General features: G+C 40.7%; 1 protein-coding gene across 2 annotated transcripts; it reads left to right on the top strand.

Annotated features, from left to right (window-relative positions):
• On the top strand, nt 1-21,249 carry marchf4b (membrane associated ring-CH-type finger 4b). Of its 2 annotated transcripts, XM_072685034.1 has the most exons (4): nt 1-1,352; nt 13,074-13,229; nt 14,178-14,370; nt 20,133-21,249. In XM_072685034.1, exons 1-4 carry the CDS (start codon nt 981-983, stop codon nt 20,552-20,554), a joined length of 1,143 nt encoding a protein of 380 aa, XP_072541135.1. In that variant the 5' UTR covers nt 1-980; the 3' UTR covers nt 20,555-21,249. The 2 variants fall into 2 exon arrangements, with proteins under 2 accessions (XP_072541135.1, XP_072541136.1); XM_072685035.1 differs by lacking the exon at nt 13,074-13,229.
• The last annotated feature ends 5,542 nt before the right edge of the window (nt 21,250-26,791 follow it).

Consider the following 26,791-nt stretch of genomic DNA (forward strand, 5'->3'; position numbering starts at 1 on the left):
GGCAAGCGTGGTGCTGAAACCGCAGCGCCAGCCAGCCAGCAAAGCAGAGACACCGTGAGAGAGAGCGAGAGAGAGAGAGAGAGAGAGAGAGAGAGAGAGAGAGAGAGAGAGAGAGACTCCGGACACCAGCACCAGTTTTGCCAAACAAAACCTGAGCGAGAAAGCTGACCCTGCAGCTCCGTGCTCGGATTATAACCCATATCTCTTCTGAAAGCTGCTGGAGGCGAGCACGAATTTGTGGAATGACGAGGATGGGCAGGGATTGAGCCGAGTTGTGCTGGAAGTGCAGGCAGCCTCCTAGGATGTGATGTGAAGTAGCCTGCACGTAAATAGGCTGAAGACACACGTTCGCTGAACTCCGTGTGATAAGGATGCAGCGAGAGGGAATCAGCCTGTAGAAGTGCTGGGAACTAGGAGAGGACGTTGAGCACTTATCTTGCCAGCACGAAGTGGAGTGGGCTGGACCTGAGCTGGCTGTGTTTTCAACCTGGAGGATCCTTAGGCTACTCAGCATGCTTGTGTTACAGAAAACCTATAAATATGACATTTTATACAGCACGGTTCTCCTTACATAGGTTAGAGCATTGTCTTACTATGCTATTATTTGTGGGACCAAGCCAGGTGCCTGGAGAGTTGCTCATCGCTTCATAGCATTTCTTTGTATTTTGCCTGAATCCCATGGCTTCTGACACCTGCTTAAAATCTTGCATTTCATATCTGCTGGGGATGAATATTGGAAAAAGTTCATATGTGTCTTTTGCGGATCTGAGGGACAATGAACCTTTCAGCAATTAAGCCAAGTTAGAGTAAAAGACTGACCAGCAGGTTGGCAGCTATTAAAAGGAATACTTGGAGATCCACTCTTCACTCTTCAGACCACAGTGCAAAGTTTCTTCAAGAACTGACAGCCACCAGCATCACTGGGCAGCTTTTTACAATAGATTTTCACTCAAGCGGTGGATGCTGTGTTCCCGCCCGGCATGCTGAAAGGCCGCTGCTGTGTTCTTTTCAGTGACCTGAAGGTACTACTGCTCAGGCCACAGGCTTCACTGGTCCCACAGGCCACACAGGCTCCACAGACGCCTCCTGTGCTCAGCCCCATGAGCGGACCGTCAGCCACACACCGTGAAAGCGAAGGCAACCCGTGCTCATGTGCCGCCAACAACAACAACACCAGCTTTCGGCTCCAGCACTGGAGTGTCCCCTCGACAGACTGCCCTGTGGGGCCGGAGACACAGAGGACCACAGCAGCCGAGGAGTTCTCCAAAGACAAACGGGACGAGCGCTTCTCCTTCATCAGTTATGCTGAGGGCACACCTGTGTGCAGGATATGCTTCCAAGGACCAGAGCAGGTATGAATACACACAGTAGTGAGATAAGTGGTTCTGCCCTTTAACATGGCCTGAATAATGAAAGTGTAGTTTGAGAAGCTCAGCCTCCTCATATCACCATGTTCTTAAGAACTGTAGTTCCTAAATAGTTCTTGACTTGGGAATAGGGTCCTGCTCTTTTAAAAAAGAGGGTCTTTAAAATCAGGGTTGGATGTTAAACCATGACAAATTAAAAACACATTGGAGGCACAAAAAACTATTGTATAGTAATACACTATGGTTCCACTATGTAAGTCCAAGTCCTCTATACAGCACAGTTTTACAGTTTTCAGCATTTCTGCATATATTTGAGCAGCAACATCTTTAACCAAATGTTTCCTGTAACTGGTGATCAGCCAGGTGGATTCATCTGCCTTCCAACAAGCTTTTGGCTTATCCACAGGGGTGCCACATGGGTGGGGTGGTGGGGTGTTGATGGTTTAGGACAACACTAAGGGCCTATGACTGACAGGGGCCCTAAAATGTATTAGTCATTAGTCATGTATTATTATGGGGCTCAATGTAATATATTTTAATGGGGCCCAAAATCCCTGCTTATCCATGTGATCTTGATCAAACTTTATATGGACAACAGTGGTCTTGTTGGAGAGTAATGGCTTCTTCCTTGTTTCCCGCCATGTGCACTATAATTATTCAGTGTTTGCATGATACAGGACTCATTATCATTGGCATGACTCAATGAAAGTCAGGCCTGTAGGTCCTTAGATGTTACCCTGGGGTCTCTTAATAAATTCCAGTATGATTACTTACTGTGCCTTTGGAGTGTTTTATGCTGAACGACCACTCCTGGGAAAGAAACAGTGGTGCATCATGTGTTTCACAACGGATTAGGAGAAGCCAAACTTATTTTAAATGATTTTATTACATTTTCTAGTCTGGTGAGCTTTGATAAGTCTTTTTCAGAGGTCCTCAGGAATCTTAGTTTGAGGCATGGCACACGTCCATAAACCTGTGTGGTCTTGAAGACTGGTCTTGAATAATTAAGACTTAAGCTTATGTTATTGCAACATTGGAGTGCTTACTAAACTCACACCTCATTGGCATCTTTTGACTAAATTTAATTTAAATTAACTCATGTTTATAGAGATTCACATACTTTTTCCAACAAAAATATTTAATATTGGATCATTATCTACTTAAATATATGTAAAGACTATGTAAAACATGTTTAATTTGCCACGCACCCTTAAAAAAGTTCGTCAGGGGATTTTCTATAATAGTCAATGGTTCTAAATAGAACCATAAATGACTCAAAGAACCACTCAATTGCTTACATGATAGAGAACCTATTGTATAGCACCCTATTGTTGTTTTTATTAGGTCTTCATTATTGCTTGTCAATAAACCCTTCATCAGTACTATTTAGAACCCTTTTGGCAAAGAGTGTATAACTGTCAAAGGAGAGGACAATTTTCCTCTGGAGAGTCATTAAGGGATAATCAGGGTATGTGTAGGGTCCTAAATGCACAGCTAAATTGCCAGTGTTCATCAACATTGTTAGTGTTAAATTACACACAGTTCTGGGGGAAACCTTTACATGGTGAGAAGAACCATTCAATGTTTTTTTAGGGAACCAAAGGTAATTTTTCTGCAGACTTTAGCTCTATCCAATTATTGCCTTCAGAAGTGCTTGATTAGCTGAAAGAGGTGTGTACAATTCAGGCTGGTGCTGAAACCTGCAGGAAGGTAGATCTCCAGGTGGAGGACTGTGGCCACTGTTCTATGGCATGGCTCCAAGTGCCCTGTTTGGCATCTTTATTTTAGCTACTCAAGTGGGCACACACACACACATGCCTCTCCCATGACTCATTCAACAGTCAGGGTGAATACATTAGAGTAAAGCTTAAAAATCATCTGAAGGAGAGAGGTTATCCACCTCCATTTACAAGAGAGACGATTTTAAATAGGCTCAAGGCTCAACCGAGCTTCGAAATTTGTGATGGTCGGTAACACAGTGAAGAGAACAGAAGCTTTGGGGTCGGCTCCTGTTACCTGAGCGCAGGTTTCACCTGTACAGAAAGAAAGGAACCTGACCTGGCTCAGCGATGAGGGTTACTATCCTCTGCTGCATAAAACAGCATTATCATACAATGACAAACGCAACCATGACTTCAATCTGTTCATCTAAAACATCTGTTTTACCCCCTTATCAGAACACATTGAAACGGGTCATGTTTAGCATCTCCTCTTCAAATTCCCAGGAGATGGTTTCTGCACAGCGCTCTGAATCAAACAGCCGCTGTGTCTATCTAACCCTTGCATCACTGTTTCATTAAGCAATCAAGAAGGACGCCTCTGAGATGCACATTTCAAACCAATCATTTTCCTCTGTCTCCTCCTATTACAGGCTTGTAACCTGAAGCACCCGGGATGTGTTATTTAGGAGGCTCACCAAATCTGCTGTTAGAGCAGTGAATATAAATGGGAGCAGTCTGGTGCACGGAACAGAACCTACAGATATTAAAGTCGACTAGCAAAAGACAATCTATCAGACTGCTGTTCCAGTTAGAGGAGAATAAAAAAGCGACATTTTTATCGTACCAGCTGTTGTTTTCTGCTTGTACAAAGAGACGGATTATAGTCGAGTGTGTTAAGAAATAATGAACTGAATAAAGAAAGCGTTCGCAAGGAGGGTATTCCCAGAGGAACCCTTGTATTGCATGTATCTCTTGCACAGTCATGTCCCTTTGGCTTAACACTGGCAAGTTTTGCTGATTCGCCAGTCAGTCAGAACACAGTGACAGTCAGCAGAAGGGTATTAAGTATATAGAAGTATAGTTTTATTAATATTTCATGCTAGTCGATGTGTTTGGAGTCCCTTTTACTACACAACAGGACGAAATGGATCAACACATAGGTTCAGTGTCACTTTTTTCACGATATCTTCTTTCGGGACATTTCTTCATTGTTTTGCCTTCTGGATTGAATTAAATAAATTAAAAAAGTAAAAAGTACTAAAGGTAATAAAGAGCTGAAGAAGCTGAGAGATGTGAAACAGATTTGGTTGAAAAATATATATAGAAAGTTACAGATGACCTGAATATTTACAGAAAGAGAGAGAACATCTGTACAGGTGTGCAAATAGGCATAGTGCAAATAGTCAGAGTGCAAATAGCTGTTCAGTCCGGTTTGGTACAGTTCAGTTGTATGTTTTGAGGTTTACAGTGGGAGGTGTCCACTGTGGTTGAGGAGCGCTACAGCTCTGGGGAAGAAGCTGTTAGCATGACGTGTTGTGCTGGTTTTGATGGACCGCAGTCTTCTACCCTAGGGGAGTGTCTGAAAGAGGAGGTGTCCAGGATGTGAGGGGTCAGATGTAATTTTGCCAGCCCGCTTCCTCACCCTGCTGGTGTAGATCTGCTGAAGTGATGGCAGGTTACATCCAATGATCTAGTCATTCATAGAACTGTACCTACATGAGCCCACATGAACTTTGACAGCCTATTTAATCTACTATTGTCCCAACCCTGCTCTTTGTTGTTACCCATTGACGAAGATAGCATTATTCTGCCACTAATACACACATAATGAGATGTGACATAATGAGATGGCTGAGAAGGTTAAGTTTTATCTAGTTTTAGTTTTAGGTTTAGTTTTGTCTGGGTGTGTGTGTGTGTGTGTGTGTATATATATATATATATATATATATATATATATATATATATATATATACAGTCCTACTACACACCTGACATTTCCTCTGAGACCCACAGCTAACATCCCTGAGCTTAACCTCCTAAACTTCTTGAAACCACCAGTGACTCCTAGCTTTTTCCCCACAGTTATAACTTAGAAACAACTTAGGCAGGGCTGTGTAGTTCTGCAGGGCTGTGTATTTTCATTTGTTTTGCGAACACAAATAATTGTGGCTTAGTACACAAATTACTTTAGTCTACAAACACAGAAAAAAACTTTTCTGCAGAGCTGAATGGTGGCAGACATTTACAGTAATCTGTAGAGCTGGGCAATTAATCCACAAATAAACTTAACCAGCATTCAGAACCCTTTTTTTATATTCTATTAATACATAATTCTTTTAATATATTTGTACTTTCCCCACTGCATGTGTACTATCGCTCAAAAAAGATCCATGTGTATAGTCATGTGCCCCAATCAGTCTGCGACATGAAAGCAACATGGAGTAAAACTCAAACACTGAGCCAGCTGAGCAACTCAAACAGCTTCTATAATCATAATCCGGGTAAAATGTTGATTTAATTGTGATATTGATTTAAAATCATATCCCCCAGCATCAGTAATCAGGAAGTAAGTTTACCTCTGTACAGTTTGTGGTATCAGTCTACACACTGCGGTTCAGTAAATCAAAAGCAAGACATTTTGCAGTTGATAATGTATTACAATTTTAGCTTAAATGTTTAAACAAGGTCTCTGTTTCTCTGCCATTTTACTAAATTTGCCTTTTTAAAAAACTTGTTTGCATTGTTTTCAGTTTTTCAGATTTTTGAAGCAAATAAATTAAAAAAAGTGTATATTGATTTTTACACAGGTGAGATTGCGGACAGTCTAAATTTGGTGTTCGTTTGCAATGCTAACCTAGCCTAGCCCATACTAGATTAAAGAAGCACGTGTTAGAAATCAAACATGTCTTGCTGATCAACTGAATTTGAGGTCATTGATAAATCATAGTATTTAGATTTTTCAACAAACTATTCCTTTAATAAAAGAACCACGTCAAGGGTACTATGAATGTCTACAATCAACTGGGGTAGAAATGCAGTGTAGAGACATGATACAGAAAGATAATCCAGAACTCACATAACACAGAATTTCAAGAGCTAACCCTGTTAATAATCAGAAAGAAGATAGAATGTAAATGTTATACTCTGTATGTTGTGTGCTGTAGGTTATAAGAGGTATACTGTGGTTATTTTACTGTACATTCAAAAAGCCAGAGAAAGCTTGTCTCCACTCCAGCCTTCACAATAACGCGAGGCTGCATTCCACTCTACTGCCACAATAAATTCCCATCACCATGCCCTCTGCCCTCCCTACAAAGCAGCAATGGAAAAATCTATTTATTTCAGTACAGCTCAGGGCTCTTCTCTTGTAGGCCTTTTGTTGTAACGCACATCTGTGTACCATTAAGAGTCAAAAGCTGCCCTTTGCTCAGATATATTCCTTTTGTTGCCTGTGACAGATGCAATTCATATCTTCCCTTTGAAGTGGCAGAGACATGGCTGAAGAGTGACATTGATTTACAGACCAAACAGACCAATCTTTTACAGAGATCTGAAATGTGCAGGACAGGGCTGGCCAGATTGCAGCCCAAGGGCCCAAGACATCTTGTCTGACCCAAGAGATAACATTTAATTTGACACATGGTACTGTAATTACATGAGCATTGATTTTCCTTGGTATGCCGTGGCCGTTTGGGCTCTTAGTGAGACAATTTATGGCCCACTCTTAGGAATTTATAAAAGAAATATGTGAGAAAAGACACACTGCACATTTTTAACACTGCTTATCTGGGCAGTACGCGTTTATTGACTCAGTCAAACACTAATACTAGAATAAATACTAATAACATTTACACAGAAAGTTGTAGTTTTACATCACTGTTCAATAGAACAGCCTTAGAGCTCTCCTCATGGAGTCCTCCAACACCTGGTTTGGTAAATGGTTCTGTATATTACATTATATTAATGTAATTATTACTGCACTACAATCACTTTTACACTTTTACGCTTTTATGCCTCTATCATGCTGCTCTCTTGTTTGATTTTGCTGCTGTAAAAACTGACTTTCCCTGTGGGATAAATAAAGTGATCTATCTATCTATCTATCTATCTATCTATCTAAATCAGTGCTTAATGATAGTAAATCAGGTGAGCTGCTGAAGGAATTGAACACACTTATCCAGGAGGATCCTGCAACCAAGCTTTGTTCTTCAGACTAGCTCACAAGATCTCAACTACTTTCTTCAGAAAAATAAATTCTTGTTTTTCTTTTAATGTATTTATGTTTACATGTATCTAAACTAATGTATACTGAATTTTTTACAGTAGAAATTCTCTTATTGATGAGATAGATAAATGATTTCAGATATAGTGTGCTTAAATGCACTTCTGCTCAGCATTGTGTATATATAGCTGCTGTCCAATGAAACACGTATTTTTTTGTCCGTTTTTACTTTTCTCTTTGCTCTGTACACTGTGCTAATATTTATGAATCAATGGACCAATAGAAATGCTCTAAACTGACTTGGAATAAAATCTTTATCCTATAAAGTTGCTGTTTTGGAGGTAAGGTTTTCATTGGACAGTGACAACATGTATATTGTTGCCGTCACACAGAAACATTACAATACAGGACAAAGAAATAAAAAACTTCTTAAACCTCAATTAAAGTTGGTGTACAGATTTTATTGTCATTTTGGAGCATTGATGCAATGTAAAGAACAGCTGCCAGAATGAAAATATCTTAAAAAGTTAAAACCAGCATCAAGTTTTTTGGTGACAGTTCATAATTGAACTTTTTAATTAGTAAACAATCATTAAAAATGTAAAGCAGAGCTTATTAGTCTAAATTTGTGCTTCAGAATGGCCAGGGGAAACTCACTAAAGTGTTTGTGAGGTAAAGTCCACATGAAGTTATAAGTCAGACTGAATTAGTATAATTTATCTTACTTGGATACAGCAGTACGCATGCCCTGGAGACATTGAGGGTTTAGGGTATTCCAGCATCGACCTAAATGACCCAAGTGGCCCCAAAGAAAATGTACTTAAAGTGGTACTCCTCTTCTACCCACTGAGGCTGAATATTCTGCTGTGGATGATGCTTACTTAGAGCCTAAAATGGAAGGGCCTAAAGCAGTGGTTTCCAACCCTGGTCCTGGACATTTTAGTGGTTTGCTATTCTAACACACCACCTTCAACTCAGAAAGGGCTTGTTAATTAGCTGATGAACTGGATCAGGTGTGTTGGGAGCAAGGTAAACGCAAAAATCAGCAGGGCTGGGGGTCTTCAAAGACCAGTGTTGAAATCCACTGGATAAAGGAACCTTTTTTTGATTGTGTGGCTTCTGTTTTACTGAGCTGGTCAGTTAGTTTGGTGCTGTATCTTAATCTGCATTTAGATAGGCTTAGAGCTCATATCTAGCTTTTATCTAACACCCACCAGCATCTGAAAATTTAAATGAGGACTGCAGATTGTAATCATGCTGCACCGAAACACATTTAGAGTAAACAGGGTCTGTAAGAAACACTTTCCTTGAAGTTCAGCCTAAGGTCTGAGTCTTTCATTGCGACTCTGCAGGGTAATGAGTTTGAGTCATGTTAATTCATAAATTGGAGCACTGCAGCACTGATGGTGTTGATGAAGAGACTTTCGCTTTGAATGAGACACTTGAGATTCTACTGTTTGCATTGCGAACTAGCACATACCCCGTCTGGTCACAGAGATGGCTCTAAGCAGACTTGCGCCGAAAGCACCCTTACTTGCTGTAGGCCATTAACTAACTTGTCAGGGACATTTCATGGTGAGACCGAGCAAGTGTATGCAGAGCAGATTGTCACTGTTGTAATGAGAGCCTGATTGCTGCTGCTCATTCTCTGCCCCAAGCACATGGAGGTGGATTAGCCTGGGTGTCTGGCTGAGTTCCCTTTCTCCCCCTGGGCTGCCTCGCTCCCATTGGTCAGTTCAGCTCTCCTCACCAACTCCTGCCAAGTTTCTCCAACCGCGTCCATCTGCAGAAGGGCCTGTTCCTATACTTGCACTTGATCCCAGTTTTTACTGCAACTCGAGTGTCAACTCCTTACCTACACTACACTCTTATGAATAAAGGGTTCTTAATGGTTCATGACTTGGCTGTGCAACCCTAACCCAGGCAAAAATGTCAGTTTGTGGAGGTTCTGTATATTATGTAGAGGTTTTTAGGCTATTTGCACTGACATACCTTTTTTTGTTGTTTCTTTACCAAATGTGTTCTATGGCAGCTGAAAGTGTAGTTTAAGACTTGGGTTAGGATTTTTTTTAACAAAATCTAATCTAAAGAGGTTTTGAAAATGTTGCACATGTAAAATACATGTAATTACATATGAGGAAAAAACATGACATGAAAAATGTCCAATCACATGTGATGTCAAAAAAGACATTGAAAATGGACAATGAAAAAAATAATACAAGAAGAAACATGATCAACAAAAGCTGAAAAACACATGAAAAACGGCATCACATGGAAAAACATCATCAAATGAAAAAAAAACATCACGTGAACATATGCCATCACATGGAACAAAATGTGACCGTGAAAAGCTATCACATGAACAAACATCATCACATGAACAAACGCCATCACATGAACAAACGCCATCACATAAACAAATACCATCACATGGAACAAAACGTGACCGTGAAAAGCTATCACATGAACAAATGCCATCACATGAACAAATGCCATTACATGAACAAATGCCATCACATGAACAAACATCATCACATGAACAAACGCCATCACATGTAACAAACATCATCACATGAACAAACATCATCACATGAACAAACATTATCACATGAACAAACGCCATCACATGTAACAAACATTATCACATGAACAAACATTATCACATGTAACAAACATCATCACATGAACAAACATTATCACATGTAACAAAACGTGACCGTGAAAAGTTATCACATTAAAAAACGGCATCATATGAAGAAACTTGATTATTTGATTTTCTACATGTCACATGTGAAATGCTGAATACTTTCTGTACACATGAAATATGTGACTTTTCTGGAAGACCTAAAACACAAGTTTGATCTCGTAATTAATAAACTCCAGCTTCTTGAGTATGACACAGTTTTCAGTAGGAAGTTATACTATGTGAAGTTATGAAATAACTGAATTTTGGGAGGAGAAACGTGCCTGAAGCGCCTCCTCCTTCCAGTCTAACATCCCATAAATTCCATTTCTACCTTGTTTACAACAAAGTTTTCACAAACCACCTCCACCCCCACACACACCTCCCTTGAACTCAGTGATTTCTCTTGGTCCTAGCTTTACTTAGCACAAGACGGCCTGGCCTTCTAGCTCAAAGTACAAGCCACCTGCTCTCCAGTTCTCCCCTCTCTATTACAGTCTCCTCCAATATTATTAAACCCACAAACTCACCAGTACAACATATTTATCATAGCCAGTGTAGTCTTGCAGACTTTAGTTGTTGACCAGTGTACAGGTTCAGTAGTCAGTGGTCAAAGGTTCATTATTTATTGCCATACAAACCTAATTGGTTGAGGTGTATCTACACTGTGGGATCAACAAAGCAGGGAGTAAATTGGGAGGCACAAATAAAACACCAGGGAGCAATAAACAATAGTCCACATGGACCATTCACTCAAGTGTGACAGCAACACAAGCTTCTACATGAATATTTAAAGTGCTCTATGGTGCAATAGGGTGAAAATGTCATAGATGAAACTGAATAGCTGACCAGAACCTGAACCATCTTATGGCTTTCTTCTGTAATGGTTTGTGTTAAATGATGCATGCACCTGTCCATGTTCTCCTTCAAATAATTACCACCTTCTAACTGTGTTTTTTAAACAAGGCACTAACATTAAGAGCAAGAAATGGAACCACAGCTCTGCCCACTCTGTGCCTGTCTCCCTGAGAGCAGAGGGAGAGCACACTGTGTATTTGAGTGTTCATGTTGCTCAGTGTGAAGGTGGAGCGTTTGGACTGAGATGACCACTCCAACTGTGCAGCACCTGTTCCCGAGTCTGCTCTCTACTCTGAGTGCTCTGCCAGAGCAGCCTGGAGATTTCAGCCTGATCCCTATTTCTATAACACTGTGGTTTACAAACTATACACACAGCAGAGCCGCTCCATATGCCTGCACTGCTCAGTAACATGCAGTAGCATCGTTTCAAAGGTGCACAGCATTGATACTTTGTGTCAGTTGTGTTAACTAGGTGCATACGGTTGTCTAAAAGGGTGTACAATGCCTCCAGCATATTAGAAAAGGGGTTCACAGTGTACAATAAGGAGTGTACAATACAGGGCTACAAAGGAACCGTTTTTAGTTCTATAGACACCTTTTTTTTTTTTTGCAAAATGTTTCTGTACCAGATGTGTTCTATGGTACCTGAAAGTGTAGAGTTTAGTTTAAGACTTGGGTTAGGGTTATTTTAACTCAATCTAACCTAAAGAGATTTTCATGTGGTCATGCTTTTTCCAAATGTAATTGCATAAATTTTTTTTGCATATGTAAAACACATGTAATTACATATGAGGAAAAATCATGACAAGAAAAATGGCAAATCACATGATGTAAAAAAAAAAGGTTACTACAGGGCTCTATACAAGCGTTGGTAATTACTATTACTATAAGACAGAACTACTTACTAGAAAAGTGTTGCACAGCTTATGGTTGCGCATCTTAAGTGAGTACTACTTCCAAGTTGCTACATGGCTGCTATGGTGTTCCAGGCGGTTCCTATGGTGTTGCTAAGTGGTTCCCATGGGTTTGCTATGTGGCTGCTATGATGTTGCTTGATGTTTTCTATGGTATCCTACGTGGTTGATATGGTGCTCTTTAGTGCTAACTAAGTTGGTGCTATAGTGTTTTCTATGGGTTTGCTAAGTGGTTGCTATGGTGTTGCTAAGTGGTTGCTAGGTGGTTGCTATGTTGTTGCTAGGTGGCTGTTATGGTGTTGCTTGGTGGTTGCTATGTTCCTTAGTAAGTTGGTTTTCAGTGTCGCAAGGCAATTGTTATGGTTTTTCAGGTGGTTGCTAGGGTTGCTGTAGCATCCTATGTGGTTGCCTGGGTGTTACTGGTGTATTTGTACATTTGAGACATAAGAAAGCTGCACCCTATTTATTGCTATTGAATGAATAATAAAACATAATAAATTAGTTGCTACACAGAAACCTTTCATCAGATTTAATAAGCGGTGTACAAGCCAGAATCACACAATCAAATCAGCAGCTTGATCTAGGGCCTGTCAGTGTGTTTTTTGCTATAGTAACGACGGGAAAAGGTTATGTTTTGGGCGTAATGCAATAATCCAATCAGTGTCACTTTCTATTCCCTTTAAGAGCCAGGTGTGGTCTGACTTTAGCAGATTGCTGTTTCAATGGCGCAAAGCAGGGGGTGTACGAGTCTTGAGCTGTACGTGCCTGTGTTGACAATTCACTGCCAAGATATCAATGAACATCTGACTGTTGACGTCTGCCTAGGTTGTTTTCAGTCAGTGGTGTACCTGTGTTTTCCGTTGCCAAGACAGTGATATGCCAGAAATTTACCTGAACACACTAATTTCAAGACCACCACGCCCATCAGCATAGATATAGACTGTTGGTGTGGTGTAAGATAGCAATGAGCATCACAACACGCCTTGTGCAGGGTGTAAGACAGGGCCCTATGTTTGTACAGTTTACTAGTACGGACCTTTCCATTAGCATATGATAATGTGGAAGGAGACTGTATGCTGAAAACTCTATTCAACCTCCCTCTGATAAGCAGAGCTAGGATGTGTTTATGTGTTTGTAAAGGCCTGTATGAAGTAAGAATACATTTCCAAACACTTCCTTCCTTCCATATAATTATACTAATTTATGGCTACTTATTTATGCTTGTGATGGGAGAAGTTTTCTACCTACAAACCTAGAACTCTATTGTGTGTGTGTGTGTGTGTGTGTGTGTGTGTGTGTTTGTTTCAGGGAGAACTGCTTAGTCCGTGCCGGTGTAGCGGTTCTGTGCGCAGTACCCACCAGCCTTGTCTCATTAAGTGGATCAGTGAGAGAGGTTCCTGGACGTGCGAGCTATGCTACTATAAGTACCAGGTCATTGCCATCAGCACCAAGAACCCACTGCAGGTGAGCTGCTGCTCTGTGTGCTAACAGCTGAATCTCAACACACAATGTCCAAATGTCTGTAGACATCTGTTCATCCAAATTATTGATATTGAGTTTGTCCCCCTTTGCTGAAGTCTTAACTCTTTTGGGAAGGCTTTACAATGTTGGAATATTGTTGTGAGAATTTGATTGCATTCAGTCATGAGAGCATTGGTATTGATGTTGGATCAGTCTAGGATCACAAACACCACTCCAGTTCATCTCAAAGCTATTGAATGGATCTCCACAACTAAATACTGTGGGTTATTATACCGCTCTAGCTGGCACTAGGTGAAAAACACTGATTATCGTCATCAACAGTGGCATCTGTTAAGGCCTGTTGACTGGGTCAGAGCATCCTTAATACACCAGGTCTTGTGGGGTTTTTGGTGTGCAGTGGTACCTACCAAAAGTGTTCTAAGAATGGACAAGGACTGGTGAACCAGCGACAAGCTTATGTGCACCTAAGGCTCATTGATGCGATCTATATAGGCCCTACCTCACAACTAACAGGACTTCAAGGATCTGCTGCTAATGTCTTGGTGCAAGATACACCAGTTTGTCTTCAGAGGTCTTGCGGAGTCCATGCCTTGAATGCTCAGATCTGTTGTGGCGACAAAAGGGGGACCTACTCAGATGGTGCTAATGTTAGGGCTGATTGGTGTATATTTAATTCTATAAATGGTTATAGATCAAATTATTCCAGCAGGATGATCTTTAGATCTTGAGAAGATCGTATCTACAAGTTTAAATGGCAAATGTCAACTTCTATTACCAATGAATAGCCCCACCAGTTTGCACTGAAGTCCCTCTAGTAACTGAATAATACGTCTTAGTGTGTAATGAGTGTAAAGGGGTTAAATCGAGTCTAGGTCATTAATTGTGAAAAACAAACAATGCAACCATTTCTTTGTCTCTGATTTCTTTAAGTGGCAGGCCATTTCCCTAACAGTCATAGAGAAGGTCCAGATTGCGGCAGCCATCTTGGGCTCACTGTTCCTCATCGCAAGTATATCCTGGCTGGTATGGTCCTCGCTCAGCCCATCGGCCAAGTGGCAGCGGCAGGACCTGCTCTTCCAGATCTGCTACGGCATGTATGGCTTCATGGACGTGGTCTGCATAGGTAAGTCTAAGGCCATTGGGTCAAAGTTTGTTTCGGAATAAAGTTGAACTTCAAGCTGAGGACTTTGACAGGAAGTGAATGGCGTAGAGGTGGGGGTAGGCCACCAACAGAACTGAACCAGCTCTGAACCAGCTCTCGTACAGAAACCAAAAATCTCAGGCATCCTCCGACATGTTTTCAGCATTATCAAGAGATTTGGAAGAGAGTGTGTTCTGGCTTTATTTGTCTCTTGCATAAATCCACTTTGTGTGGATAATATGTGTGTGTGTGTGTGTGTGTACTGGCTGTGAAATGAAATGACTAAATGAGATTAAGGTTTAAGTTCAGCTGTACTCAGCTGTGCATAAGCATAGTGTTGGCTATGAAATGTGGGGCAGAGAGAAGCTAGTCAGCCTAGTCACTCTGAGAGATAGAGACAGAGAGAAAGGGAAGGAAAGAGCTCCACACTAGATGTTAAAACGTTGTTGTTCTTGAAGTTCATTTGTTGGATTCAGGTAAAACAGACAAGCAGTCAGCCTGAACCACTTTGACAAGGACCAAATAGTTATGGCTAGATGATTGGGTCAAAACATCAGAGCATCTCCAGAACATCAGGCAGGTCTCGTTATGCAATGGTTAGTATCTACCAAATGTGGTGCAATGAAGGACAGTCAGAGTACCACAAACGGGGTAATGGGTGCCCAAGATTCACTGACGGCCTGGACAGTGAAGGCCAGCCAATCTGGTCAGAGATACTGTAGCACAAATTTCTAAAAACTTGAATTCTGGTTATGATAGAAAGGTATCTGTGGAGCCCATTGTGTATGGCACTGCTTAGATGCCTATGCTAACCCCTGTCCACCTCCAAAAGCAACTACAATGGGCATGTAAGTATCAGAGTTATTCCATGGAGCAATAAAAAAGAGGTCCTGGTTTGGATGGCTGGCTATATGTACGTCGCTTACCTAGGGGAAAGATGGCACCAGTATGCTTTGTGGGAAGAAGGCAAGCCGCCAGTGGCATTGTGTACTGTGGACAATGTTGTACTGGGATCCTTGAGTGATGGCATTCATATGGATGTTACATTGACACATACCACCTATCTAAACATTGTTACCAGGTACACCCCTTCATAGCGATGGTTTTCCCTAATGGCAGTGGTATCTTCCAGCAGGATGACGCTCCTGCCACACTGCACACAAAATGGTTTGATGAACATGACAAAGAGATCAGATGGTTAATGTGGCTTCCACTTTCCCCAGATTTCAATTTGAACAAGCTTCTGTGGCTGTACTGGATAGACATGTCTAGCACTTCCATGGAGGCCCCAACTCGCACTTTACTGGACTTAAAGGATTCATTTCTAGCGTCTTGGTGCCAGATTCCACAGAACACATTCAGAGTTCTTGTGGACTCGTGGATCTCAATGACCCAGAGCTGTTTTGTTGGCACAAGGGGAACCTTCAATATTACACAGGTGGTTTTATTGCTGTGCTGATTTGCACACAGTGCACATTCTTCCCTTTTATTTAGCATACTTCTATATTTTAAACTTTTTAATTACAAATGAACTCACTTTTTAACTACAAATTAACTCACTACAGTACAATAACAGTTAGATGGGTGAATATGCTTTTCCCCCAGCTGATAGCACCAAATGGTGTTTTCTTTCTTGGGAAAGCGAACCCAAACCCAAAGGAAATGATCATTAAAAAAATAACAATAACAAAGATGTCGGCAGAACCTAATTGCTATAACCTCTGCATCATGATTGAACAGATTCACTTCAATGATTCTGGGCCATTGGTGTAAATTAGATTTGGACCCGCAGGTCTCCTGGCTCGTCATATATTCTGCTCAAGCCAAACAGAAATTTAACAGAATACTAAATATGCATAAACTCACAAACTTTTACACATACACAGAAAGAGAGAGAGAGAGAAAAGAGAGAGAGAGAGAAAGAGAGAGAGAGAGATAGAGAGAGAGAGAGAGAAAAGAGAGAGAGAGAAAGAGAGAGAGAGAGAGAGAGAGAGAGAGAGAGAGAGAGAGAAAAGAGAGAGAGAGAGAGAGAGAGAGAGAAAAGAGAGAGAGAGAGAAAGAGAGAGAGAGAGAGAGAGAGAGAGAGAGAGAGAGAGAGAGAGAGAGAGAGAGAGAGAGAGAGAGAGAACGACACACAGATAAAGAGAGAGAGAGAGTGAGAATGGGGAAGGTTTCATTTGTCAAGTAGCCCTGAACACAAGACTCCACTGATCATTAGCAGCATGCTAATTCTCCAGTTAGAAGGGAGGTGACAGGCGAGGGGAATGATAGAATGAGTGGAGGGATGAGCAGAGGAGTGCTGCACTATGTGCAGTGATGTGACTGGCTTTGGATGGTTAATGCCACTCTGCTGGGATAAACGTGGCAGCCTGCAGGCACTCTGCAGAAAAAGGGCAAGATGGCTCCGGTGAATGTGTCAACTCGGACCGTTCTCAGTGAAAGCTACAGAAATCTTCCCTGTTATACCGGAGAATGCTGATCAGATACCAGGGGTAGACAATAAATAATTGATTGTACTTTCTTTCTGCTTGTAATAGACCTATATCCTTTACTTTTTTCAAACTATATGTTTTCCTTAAGGCTCACTATTTGTAAAAATTGCATTGGTTTACACACCAAAACCAGAAATTCCTCTCCTGTATCAGTCTTCAACATTACTGTATGTCATTAAGGTTTATTCTGATTGGCTGACTTGTATTGTGCCTGATTCAATAAAGTGATGAAGTGAAAAACACCATATAATCTGTGCAAATGGGTGAGACTAACCTGCTTTAGGCTAAATTTGTAAGTATGTAAATGATGATTCAAAACTAGCATATTTCCATATGAACTGGTGGGAAAGTGAGGAAAATGCTTGATATGGGGCTTTAGGGATTATGTTTAAGATTTTACATAAGTATTACTGGAACTGAATAGTTGTCTTACTTATTTAGAGTTAGAAATGAATAAAAACAACAGATTTTTTACTAAACAAAGATTTTATTAAGACCTTTTCCAGCTGGTCACTAAGGTTGGTTGCAGGTTGTACTGTCAGGTGACCAAAATTCAAAGTTATATATTTTGTTGGTTTTGATGTTAAGTCGTGATCTTAAGATCCAATGTCTTCCACATCACGTGTAAAATACTGACATTCAGTTGTGAGTTATGGTGCCCAAAACCCAACAACTGCTACACTTGATAATAATGTCACCGTTTACACCGTGAAATTCAAACATTGTTAGATGTTGATATGTTGTTGGTTTTAATTCAGGGTATTATGTAACAAAAATCAATGTCTGTCTAATGTTGGAGATTGATGTCTATCCAGTGTGACTTTGATTTCCAACTAAAATGTTTAATTGATCTGTACAAGGTTGGGTTTTGACATCAACACAATTTTCATTTTCCACTTAATGTAATGTCAAATTGATGTCTTCTGGGTCAAAAGTTTCCCTTTTGAATTTTTCTTTCTTGACAATCAGTCCAGTTCACACACACATAAATATATTTAGATATAATAATAATAATAATAATAATAATAATAACCATAATAATAATAATAATAATAATAATAGTTATTGTTATTATTATTATTATATAGCCATTGATTTATTCTTATACAATAGTATAACTATTGTAAATAGTTTTTGAGGAAGGACGAGTACCGCCACTTGCCACACCACCACTTTACACACACCTCAAAAAACACATCAGTTAAAACATATTATTTTTACTTAGTAGATTTACTATTTTATATTTCCTCTAGTATATTATTTTTGACACCCACGCTTTTTAAACTCCTGACATTGCCTGATTCTGTAGCCGATGAGTTTCCCTGAACACAGTGCTGAATTTGAGCGCTACTTCAACTGTCATTGTCTAATTATCTAACAGTGTGTGTCTTACTCAGAGAAAAATGAGATATTGTAGATCTTTCATTTTGGATCTCTCACTGTGATCCGACCCAACAATGAACCCCTTTTCCTCCTCCCTAGCTACTGCATTTCCCCCCTCATGTTTGTTTTCCAATATAATGTCTTGGTCTCACTAATCTGCATCTCACAGTCTAGTGTCAGTATCTGAGCACAGTGTGTGCTCCATCTCGCTAAGCAGCTCACTACTGAACCAGGACTGAATCAGGCCTTTCATTTGCTGCGGATTGTGTTTTGTGTTGTCATGCATTAACATCAGTCTGCCAGCTGGTTGGAATGGCAGCGTGAGTTCAGAGGAGTTGTCTTCCACTGTACTTAGGATTTCTACATGGAAGGCCTTTGTGCCTAAAATGGAGCATGTTGAACAGCCTTAAAGAACACGTCCTGAAGGCCACTGCTAATAAGCTTAATTACAAGCTAATAAGCTTAATAATTTACATTACATTTATCGCATTAGGAGACATTCCTATCCAGAGCGACTTGCTATGTAATCATGTTACAGACGCAGGTGTGAAGGTGAAGTTAGAAGTCTTTCCCAAGGACCTGTATTGGTATAGCATGGGGTGCTTGTCTGGAATGGGAAGTGGAACTCAAACTGCTGTATGAAAAGCAGCAGTATTTCCCAACCAGGTATATTAAAGCCTGGATGATGCCTAACCTAGATCAGATATATTAAAGGGCTCATATCCTGCATTTCTCTTATTTGTTTATTTGTTTTATATTTATATTTGAGATGAACAAGCTCTGTTCTGATTGGCTGTCCTGTAATGTGTGCCATTTATAAAGCACTCTGAGCTTAAACGCTCCTGAAATCTGCAGTATAAGAGGGTGGAGGTAAACTGTGGTAGGTGGAGATATGTAAATGATATGGGTCTTGTGACATGAGAAAAATACAGGTCCTGTTTTTGCAGCTTGGTTTCCATATATGGACCGTATGGGGAGTGATTGGCACCATTCAAAACATTCAAATATACATACAGTACCAGTCAAACGTTTGGACACCCCAGGTTGAATGTGTGCTGATCATCATCTTAAATAAATTTGATCCAAATGCTAAGGTGAACTTTTTTTTTCTTTTTTTTTTTGGAGACACACAGGTATCGAACTTAGTTAGGATGTTGTGGCTGAGGGGGGTTCAGTCCCCAGTGTCCTCTTGTGAAAACTAAAATATGGTCATCCTAGCATTTGGATCAGATGTTTTAAGAAGATGATCAGCACCCGGTCCAAACTGTGTCCAAACTACCCAAACTTTTGACTGCTACTGTATTTTATTCCAGATTTCTTTATTTTAATAAAATGAGAGCAAGTCTTCCACAGCCTGGGCCTTTTAAATCCAGGGCACATTGTTGTCAATTTGACGGGTAAATTTAAGGAAATGAGTCACAGAGTGAAGTTACAGTTAAAACTAGCTTACTAACTTACATTTATCTGAGTAAACTGGCCTCCTTTATTGTGTTGTGCTGGGTAATGCCTGACCTTTTATGTTTTAATCAATATTCAATATTTTTGTGACCACAAAAAGTTAGTAAATAATAAATGATTCAAATCTAAAATGAAAATGTTCAGTAATCTGCCTTACTTATTGTAATATGGGGTTATTTTGGTTTTGGAGAGCATGGTTTGAGACTTCTCATTACAAAACTATAAGACTTTATGGAGATTTAAAGATTTATAGATACCTCATTTTATTAATTATATTACTAATTGTTTAAAAACTGGGCTATACATTAATTTGCATTGACACTGGTTTCATGTTGTTGATAAAAGTGAATTCTAAACTTATGAATGGTGAATGACAGTACATAACCTTCCTATCTTTTGTATCTCTCCCAGCCCTGATTGTCCACGAGGGCCCTTCGGTGTTCCGCATATTCCATCGCTGGCAGGCAGTGAATCAGAAGTGGAAAGTGTTGAACTACGACAAGAAAAGGGACAGTGAGGAGTTGAAGGCCAGTGAAAGTGAGTGGACTCTCTCTCTAATGCAGGAGCAGGCCGGAGCTGCCGTATCGCCCTCCACCTCTTCTCTCATGGCTGCCGCAGCCACGGCGTCCCCCGATACGCCAAACGCAGCAGCGGCAGCACAGGACTTAGCACACAACCACAGCAATGGGCCAGTTATGCCTGACCATCACTGCCCTTACAACTTCCTTCATCTCCTTAGCCACCTCCGGCCCCTGGAGCTGCGTAGCCAGCCCAGCAATACCAGCAGCAGCCCCCAGCCCAGGGAACTGGTCATGAGAGTAACCACTGTGTGAGCACAACCAAGAACAAAGGCCTTATACTGTCAACAACTCTGAAATATAAAAAAAAGAAGAAGAAGCACAAACCGGTGATCATGTTCATCATACAAAACAGCAGGCCTTGTCTACAAGAAGCAAAAGCACAATCTGATGATCACATTTTGTTGGGTAGAATATGAATATGAAGGGTAATGGGATGCAGTACAGTACAAGATACAATGCTCTATTTGTATCTATCTAATCTTTCCAGCAGTGTCTCTCAATCAGACGTCCACATATTTACCTTCATGTTTTACCCATTTATCTCCAGTTGTGAACTCTTCCGGGACAGTCCAGTTGCTGAGACCAGCTCGGGAACTGCTGAGAGAGCAGGTCCTCATTCTCACATCTCTTACACTGACAGTCTGTAGGCCTACAATTCTACAGCATAAACCTTCTCAGTCTGAAATCTCTAGGTCCTTCTAGCATTTCCTCAGAAGGCTAGATGAAATGGATGATCTGAAGAGAACTCTGTCTAACGCTAGTGGTTTTTTGTTTTTTTTAAGGCAATGCTGTCTTATGAGTCATATGAGTCGCCATTAAGTGCTTTTGTCAGATGTTCCCGTTTTCCACAGTTCAGGATGGTGTTTGAGATTATTTTTGTGTTGTTGCCATTTCACACCCGCTGAAGAGAAAAATAAATTCATATATGCCATTGTGAACATGACAAATGCTTTAATGGATTTCCACACTGTTAACAGGACAAGATCTTTATGGGACTTTGGAGAAGGTCCTTCAATTTGAGGATCTTAAAGGGTTTTAAGGAACTTTTAACAAGGCTTCTTAGAGGAACCAATTATTAAATAAATAAATAAATAAAATATATTTATTTCAAATATCTTGTTAAAAGGACAAGATATTTGAGGAAGTTTTGGAGGTTCTTGATTTTAAAACTGTGGAGGAATCTCTCTAAGGTGTTTTAAGGAACCTTTAAGGAAATGTACCCTTTCTTAAATATTCCTCAAAGCAACTTTCCTCCACAGTTTCAAATGGAAGAACCTCCAAAGGTTTCTCAAGAACACAAAAGTGTAGTTGGATTTATAATCATCTAATCATATATAGCAGTCTAATGATCTTCTAGACCATAATGCTAATTCAAGGTTATTTGAGAAACCAGATTTCGTACTGAGGAATCCCAAAGGTTACTACAGGCACCTCTAAGAACATTGAGGAGTTCTTGGAGGAGCCCATAGGTTACTCTCTTCCCTTGGAGTAACCTAGAAGTTCTTTAAGGAACTACACACGTTTTACAGTGCACTTGAAATGGCAGTAAACATGGAGAGCATTTTCAAAAGGATTTGTAGACACTCTTGGGTTCTTTCTGCTGCTGAGGAGCAGCTTGACTCTACTTGAAAAGGCCAGAGCTTCAGGGTGCCTCTGTCTTTGACCGCTGAATAATTCAATCTATGAAGTGCTGATATCAATGGGCAAGAGGTACAACAACAGATTCCCTGGGAAAGTGTGCATGTGTGTGTGCGTGTGTGTGGGGGGGGGTTGTTGAGAGTTCATCATGAATTAATTTGCCCCACTTCTCTTCACACTTTTCTTGAAGTCAGCTCCTTCTCGCTGCAGCGCTTTTGGAAATGACTTGAAGTAGGAGCAGGAAAGCCTGTTTGAGAAGAGCATAAAAGTTTAATGTCTTTTTTTGGGGGGGAGAGGAAGAGATATCAAACATTTTGCCAGGCACATGCTTTGCAGTTGAAGCTCACAATGTTTTTTTTAGTGCATCAAACTTGAGAATTCTTTAATCCTGAAGAATTTGCTCTTGCCTTGATCTCAGTGATTGTACCGAGAAGAAGATAAAGAAGAAAAGGGAAGACATCATCTATTTTGTGAAGTGTTAACGCTTCCCCTCACCTCTTGTGGCAAAGCTGATGTAGTCATCAGAACACTAGAATACTGCTCATAACCATAAATGTCTGAGCATCGTACATTTGGTATTTGCCATATTTAAGATTCAGTATTAAATCCACAGGGTTTACAAAGTCTGATTGCTTCAGGTCCTGTGACACATAAGACATAAATATTCATTGTACCAAGACAAAAGCAGCTTTGTAGATCAGCGAGTGAAACTTTGGTTAGGTGTTGTTTTGGGATGTCACTTGCCACCAAGGATTCCTTTAACTTCAAGCATGTGTGATTTTCATATACACTAAATCTTCAAAAAATAACCTTAAAGGTTACATAACAAATGATATAACACCACCACACATCCTCATAGCCCGAAAGAGTACCCAGAACTGCCTGTGGTTCTCATCCTAACACCAAAAACATCTTCCAAGCCCTCTCCTTCAGTGTTCCTTTTCTGTAGGCCAAACTGAGGCAAAAGGTTGAAGTATAAAAGAGAACATTGGAGTGCTCTCTGGATCCCTTTCAGAATGTCTGATGATAATGCTTACAGGTTGTTGCAGTTTTCCGAACTGAAGATGTACGAAGCATACAAATCTCAGCTTGAAGTAGGGCTTTTCTGCTCCATTTCCTCTTCATTAAACCGACAGAACTGTGGCATGAAGAGAAGAGCCTGCACAGGAGTAAGAGTAATGACACGTGAGATGAAATAGTGTCAAGGTAATAGCAGCACATAATGGCTACGAGGCCAAAAACGCTCTGCATGTGTCAGAAGGTTGGGATTTGAAGTTTGAACTGACACAAACATTTTATAGTGTTATTTGTCATGCAGTGTGTATGATTTAGTGCGTATTAGGGTTTTGAATGACCCTGGATGTTCACTGTGGCAGTGCAGAAAGTTGTTTTCAATGAGGTTTCTCCTTTACAGGAACATCTCCCTCTAAAAGTGTAACCAGTAAAAGGGATGATTCTCAATCAAGTCACTCAGAGTGGTTTGGTGTGAAGCCACATCTTATAGTACTGTAAATACATTCATCTCTCCATTCGACACACCAACCAAAACCACTCGAAATACAACCTAAACACCAGTAATAATTGCTGCTCAATGAGGGAATTTGCATATTCCGTTACACACAGACGTTTACGAAATTTTAGTCTGCTTAACTGGTGACGCATCTGATAACCCAGTGTAAATGCATGTGTCTAAAATCTTATTAGTATAACATCTGAATACTAGTCACATGAAGTGACCGGATGTCAACAGGGTCTTGAACTGTTTCTTTGGGTTTGATCAAAGAAGGCCCAGTGCTTTGTCTGATCCACCTCAAAACCCGACTAGTTCTAGTCTTGGACTTGATCATAATACAGTGAATACAATGAATGGCATGGTTGGATGGGTTGGATAACTTAACCATCCCGTTCGTAGCTCCCCCTAGCAATGCTCCAAACACTACACAACACTCCTCAGACACATGCGAAGCCAGTTACTGCCTCTTTTTTCGAACTGTGGCAGCCGACACGCTTGGAGGAAAAGGCGGGTCCCCAGCTCCACTGCACCAAGCTAACAGAAGGCCTGTGCCAGCCAATATTGCTTAAGATTACGGGCAATTATGCTCTCTCTGACTCTGCCCGCTGATGGCAAAGCAGCACAAAAGGCTTGAATCGACCTTGTGACCCCTGGGCCATAGTGGTGGTGCAGAAGACATTCCAAGACTTCCTGATTTTCACTATTTTACTATGACCAACACTGCAGGAGAAACCTGTGGATTCACTGGTCAGTTTGAGTACTAAACAACATGACAATATAAGTGATGTGGACATGTGTGTGAGTTGTGGTTCCTATCACCATAGCAATTTCACGAAAGTGCACTGAGCGAAATCTGCACATTTCTGATGTTAGGATGTCATATTGGTGACCTCTGGTTATGGACAGCACATTGACAGCAAGAGTAGAGGCTAACCTTTTATCTGCTGAGTGCATTTACTGGGTGTGCGATTCGGAGGTCAGCTTTTAAAGCTCATCTTATGGAACATTGTGTCTAATCATCAGTTTCGAACCGTTAATTCACACAAATACAGCATAAGGTATGTGTGTGTGTGCGGCAGGTCAGCAGAGTATGATGTGTCATCAAGCTGAGAGACAGGATGTAAGGGTTTTAAGAGGCAATGAACATCCCTGTTTGCATCGTAGTGACTAAAATTCAGCGTGCTCAGTTATACGCCACATAATCACGTCCGCAACACCTCATCACTGGGAATCATGGGAGACTCTCCTCTGCAGAGCTGTCCTCTAAAAATACTGCTTCTCATACAACTGTATTTCACCTTTTCCTGTCCACCTGTCGAATCTCTCAAAAGTTAGCCCGTATTTGCTTCTAGTGTGAGGCCTACTGGCCAAAGCTGAACACAGACAGCTCTCAATTGTTCTATTTCTCTGCAGAATCTATTCCTGACCCCTCTATCACCAGTGATGCTAGTGAGGCTTCCACCTTCTGGCAGCTTCTGTGTAATGATGTGCATCCACAGTTGTCCATTTTTTTATGGATCTAATAGTTGAAAAGCAGGATGTAAAAATTAGTCTTGGCCAAGGTGTTCAAGAGATCTTTGACCAAATCAAGGCTAACCTCTCATTTGAAACTCGGATATCCAAACTAAAGATCCTGTACCTGACCCTAGACATAGTATCACAAGTTCACTGGAGAAGATACACTAAATGTCCAAATGTTTGTGGACACCCCTTCTAAATAAATACTGTCAGTAAATGCACACACACATACACACAGCTTGTCTAGTCCTTGTAGAGAAGTATTGCCTATAGAATAAAATCAACATGAGTCTATTAGGACCATGCCTTATGGGCTAGAGGGACATAAAGCCCCCCTGCATTGAACTGTGGAGCAGTAAAACTGTGTTCTCTGGAATTATGGTGCTTATTTATAATATTTTTAGGATGAGTTGGGGTTGAAGTGCTCATCCAACATCCTGACCTCACTAACGCTTTTGTCACTAAATGCAAGCAAATTCTCACAGCGATGCTAAAATCAAGTAGAAAACCTTACCTGGACAGTCGAGTTACTCTCCAACAAGAGCAGGATAAACTCTTTTTGATAACCTTGATTTTGGAAGAAACAATGAATGAGCAGGTGTCCCAATACATTTGTCCATATGGTGTATTTATGTTTGGAACAGCTGAAGGGTGAGGCAACCATCAGTACAGTCTGAAGAATCATAAACAAGTTGTCCAAACGAGTCCAAAGAGCTAAATAGAAATACAAACAGAGAACCTTTATCCATGGTGTCACCAGGAGTGGGACTCTAATGATGGCACTGGCCTCCTGACACCTATAATAAAACACTGACAATACAAGACCAATCTAGCAGCATACACATGCTCTGCAAAGGAATGTAAACCAAGCAACTTAAATTGTTGTCTTTTGATGCAAAATTTATGAGATGTAGCAGCTCCATGCTGCCTGTAGTCTGCTCTCCGACTGTGCGGAAAAACAAGGCAGTCAAACAGTAGTTTAAATGGACAGTAATTCTCCAGACAGAATAGGAGCTGCACCACAACGCTCTGCATTACATTAGGTGACTACGGTGGGTGATGTAATATGAGGGTAGTATCACAATACTTTTATGCAACAATACTAGTATTACAACACCATTTCTAATCAGGTATCTTATTGTTGAGATAAAGTTGGAGCAGACACACAGCACCAGCACCAACAGTGGGGCCCATTTCAAACAGTTGGCCATATGTCCTTTTTTCTCAGGCCTGTCCACTTTTTGAGATCCTCCTTGTCTCTTTTCACCTGCCACTGCTTTAACATCGGCAGGTAGGCGACATGCTTCGGAAAGCACCAGGTCCCCTGCTCCGCTAACATTGCTCCAAGAGTGATGAGGGGAGAAAGCGCCATCTACCCACCTGGAGAGAATAGCCAATTGTGATCTTTCGGACTGGCATGGCTTTATACTTGTGACCTCGGGCCATTGTGGTAGTGCATTAGACTGCTGAACCACTCTTGAGTCCAGTGTTTGATTCCATGTTGTGTTTATGGATTTATACAGCTCTCTTGAATTCCCACCATCTCTCCCTTTCTATCTGCATCAACACACAAACATTGGTTAAACTGCTTCCCAGAAGGAGAGAGGAGTTATAAACAGAGTATAACATGAACAGCACATGACCATGGCCTAACTTATATGGTAACTTATTTTATTTAAAAATAAAAATTATATAAAAATTATATATAAAAATTGGTGAGAATTAATTTATTAATGTATTTTATGTATTACTGCTCATTAACAAAGTTGGCTGATCGCACTGGCACTATCCCTAGGCCTACTTGAAGCACCCCTCCCCTT

Source organism: Salminus brasiliensis, chromosome 8 (genome assembly GCF_030463535.1).
Source record: "Salminus brasiliensis chromosome 8, fSalBra1.hap2, whole genome shotgun sequence".
Classification (NCBI taxonomy): domain Eukaryota; kingdom Metazoa; phylum Chordata; class Actinopteri; order Characiformes; family Bryconidae; genus Salminus; species Salminus brasiliensis.

What these genes read in the sequence shown, in the direction of transcription:
- marchf4b (XM_072685034.1), top strand. Translation starts at nt 981, where the DNA reads ATGCTGAAAGGCCGCTGCTGTGTTCTTTTCAGTGACCTGAAGGTACTA. An exon ending in GCTTCCAAGGACCAGAGCAG is followed by an intron (nt 1,353 to 13,073) that starts GTATGAATACAC and finishes TGTTTGTTTCAG; the next exon opens with GGAGAACTGCTTAGTCCGTG. An exon ending in GCACCAAGAACCCACTGCAG is followed by an intron (nt 13,230 to 14,177) that starts GTGAGCTGCTGC and finishes GATTTCTTTAAG; the next exon opens with TGGCAGGCCATTTCCCTAAC.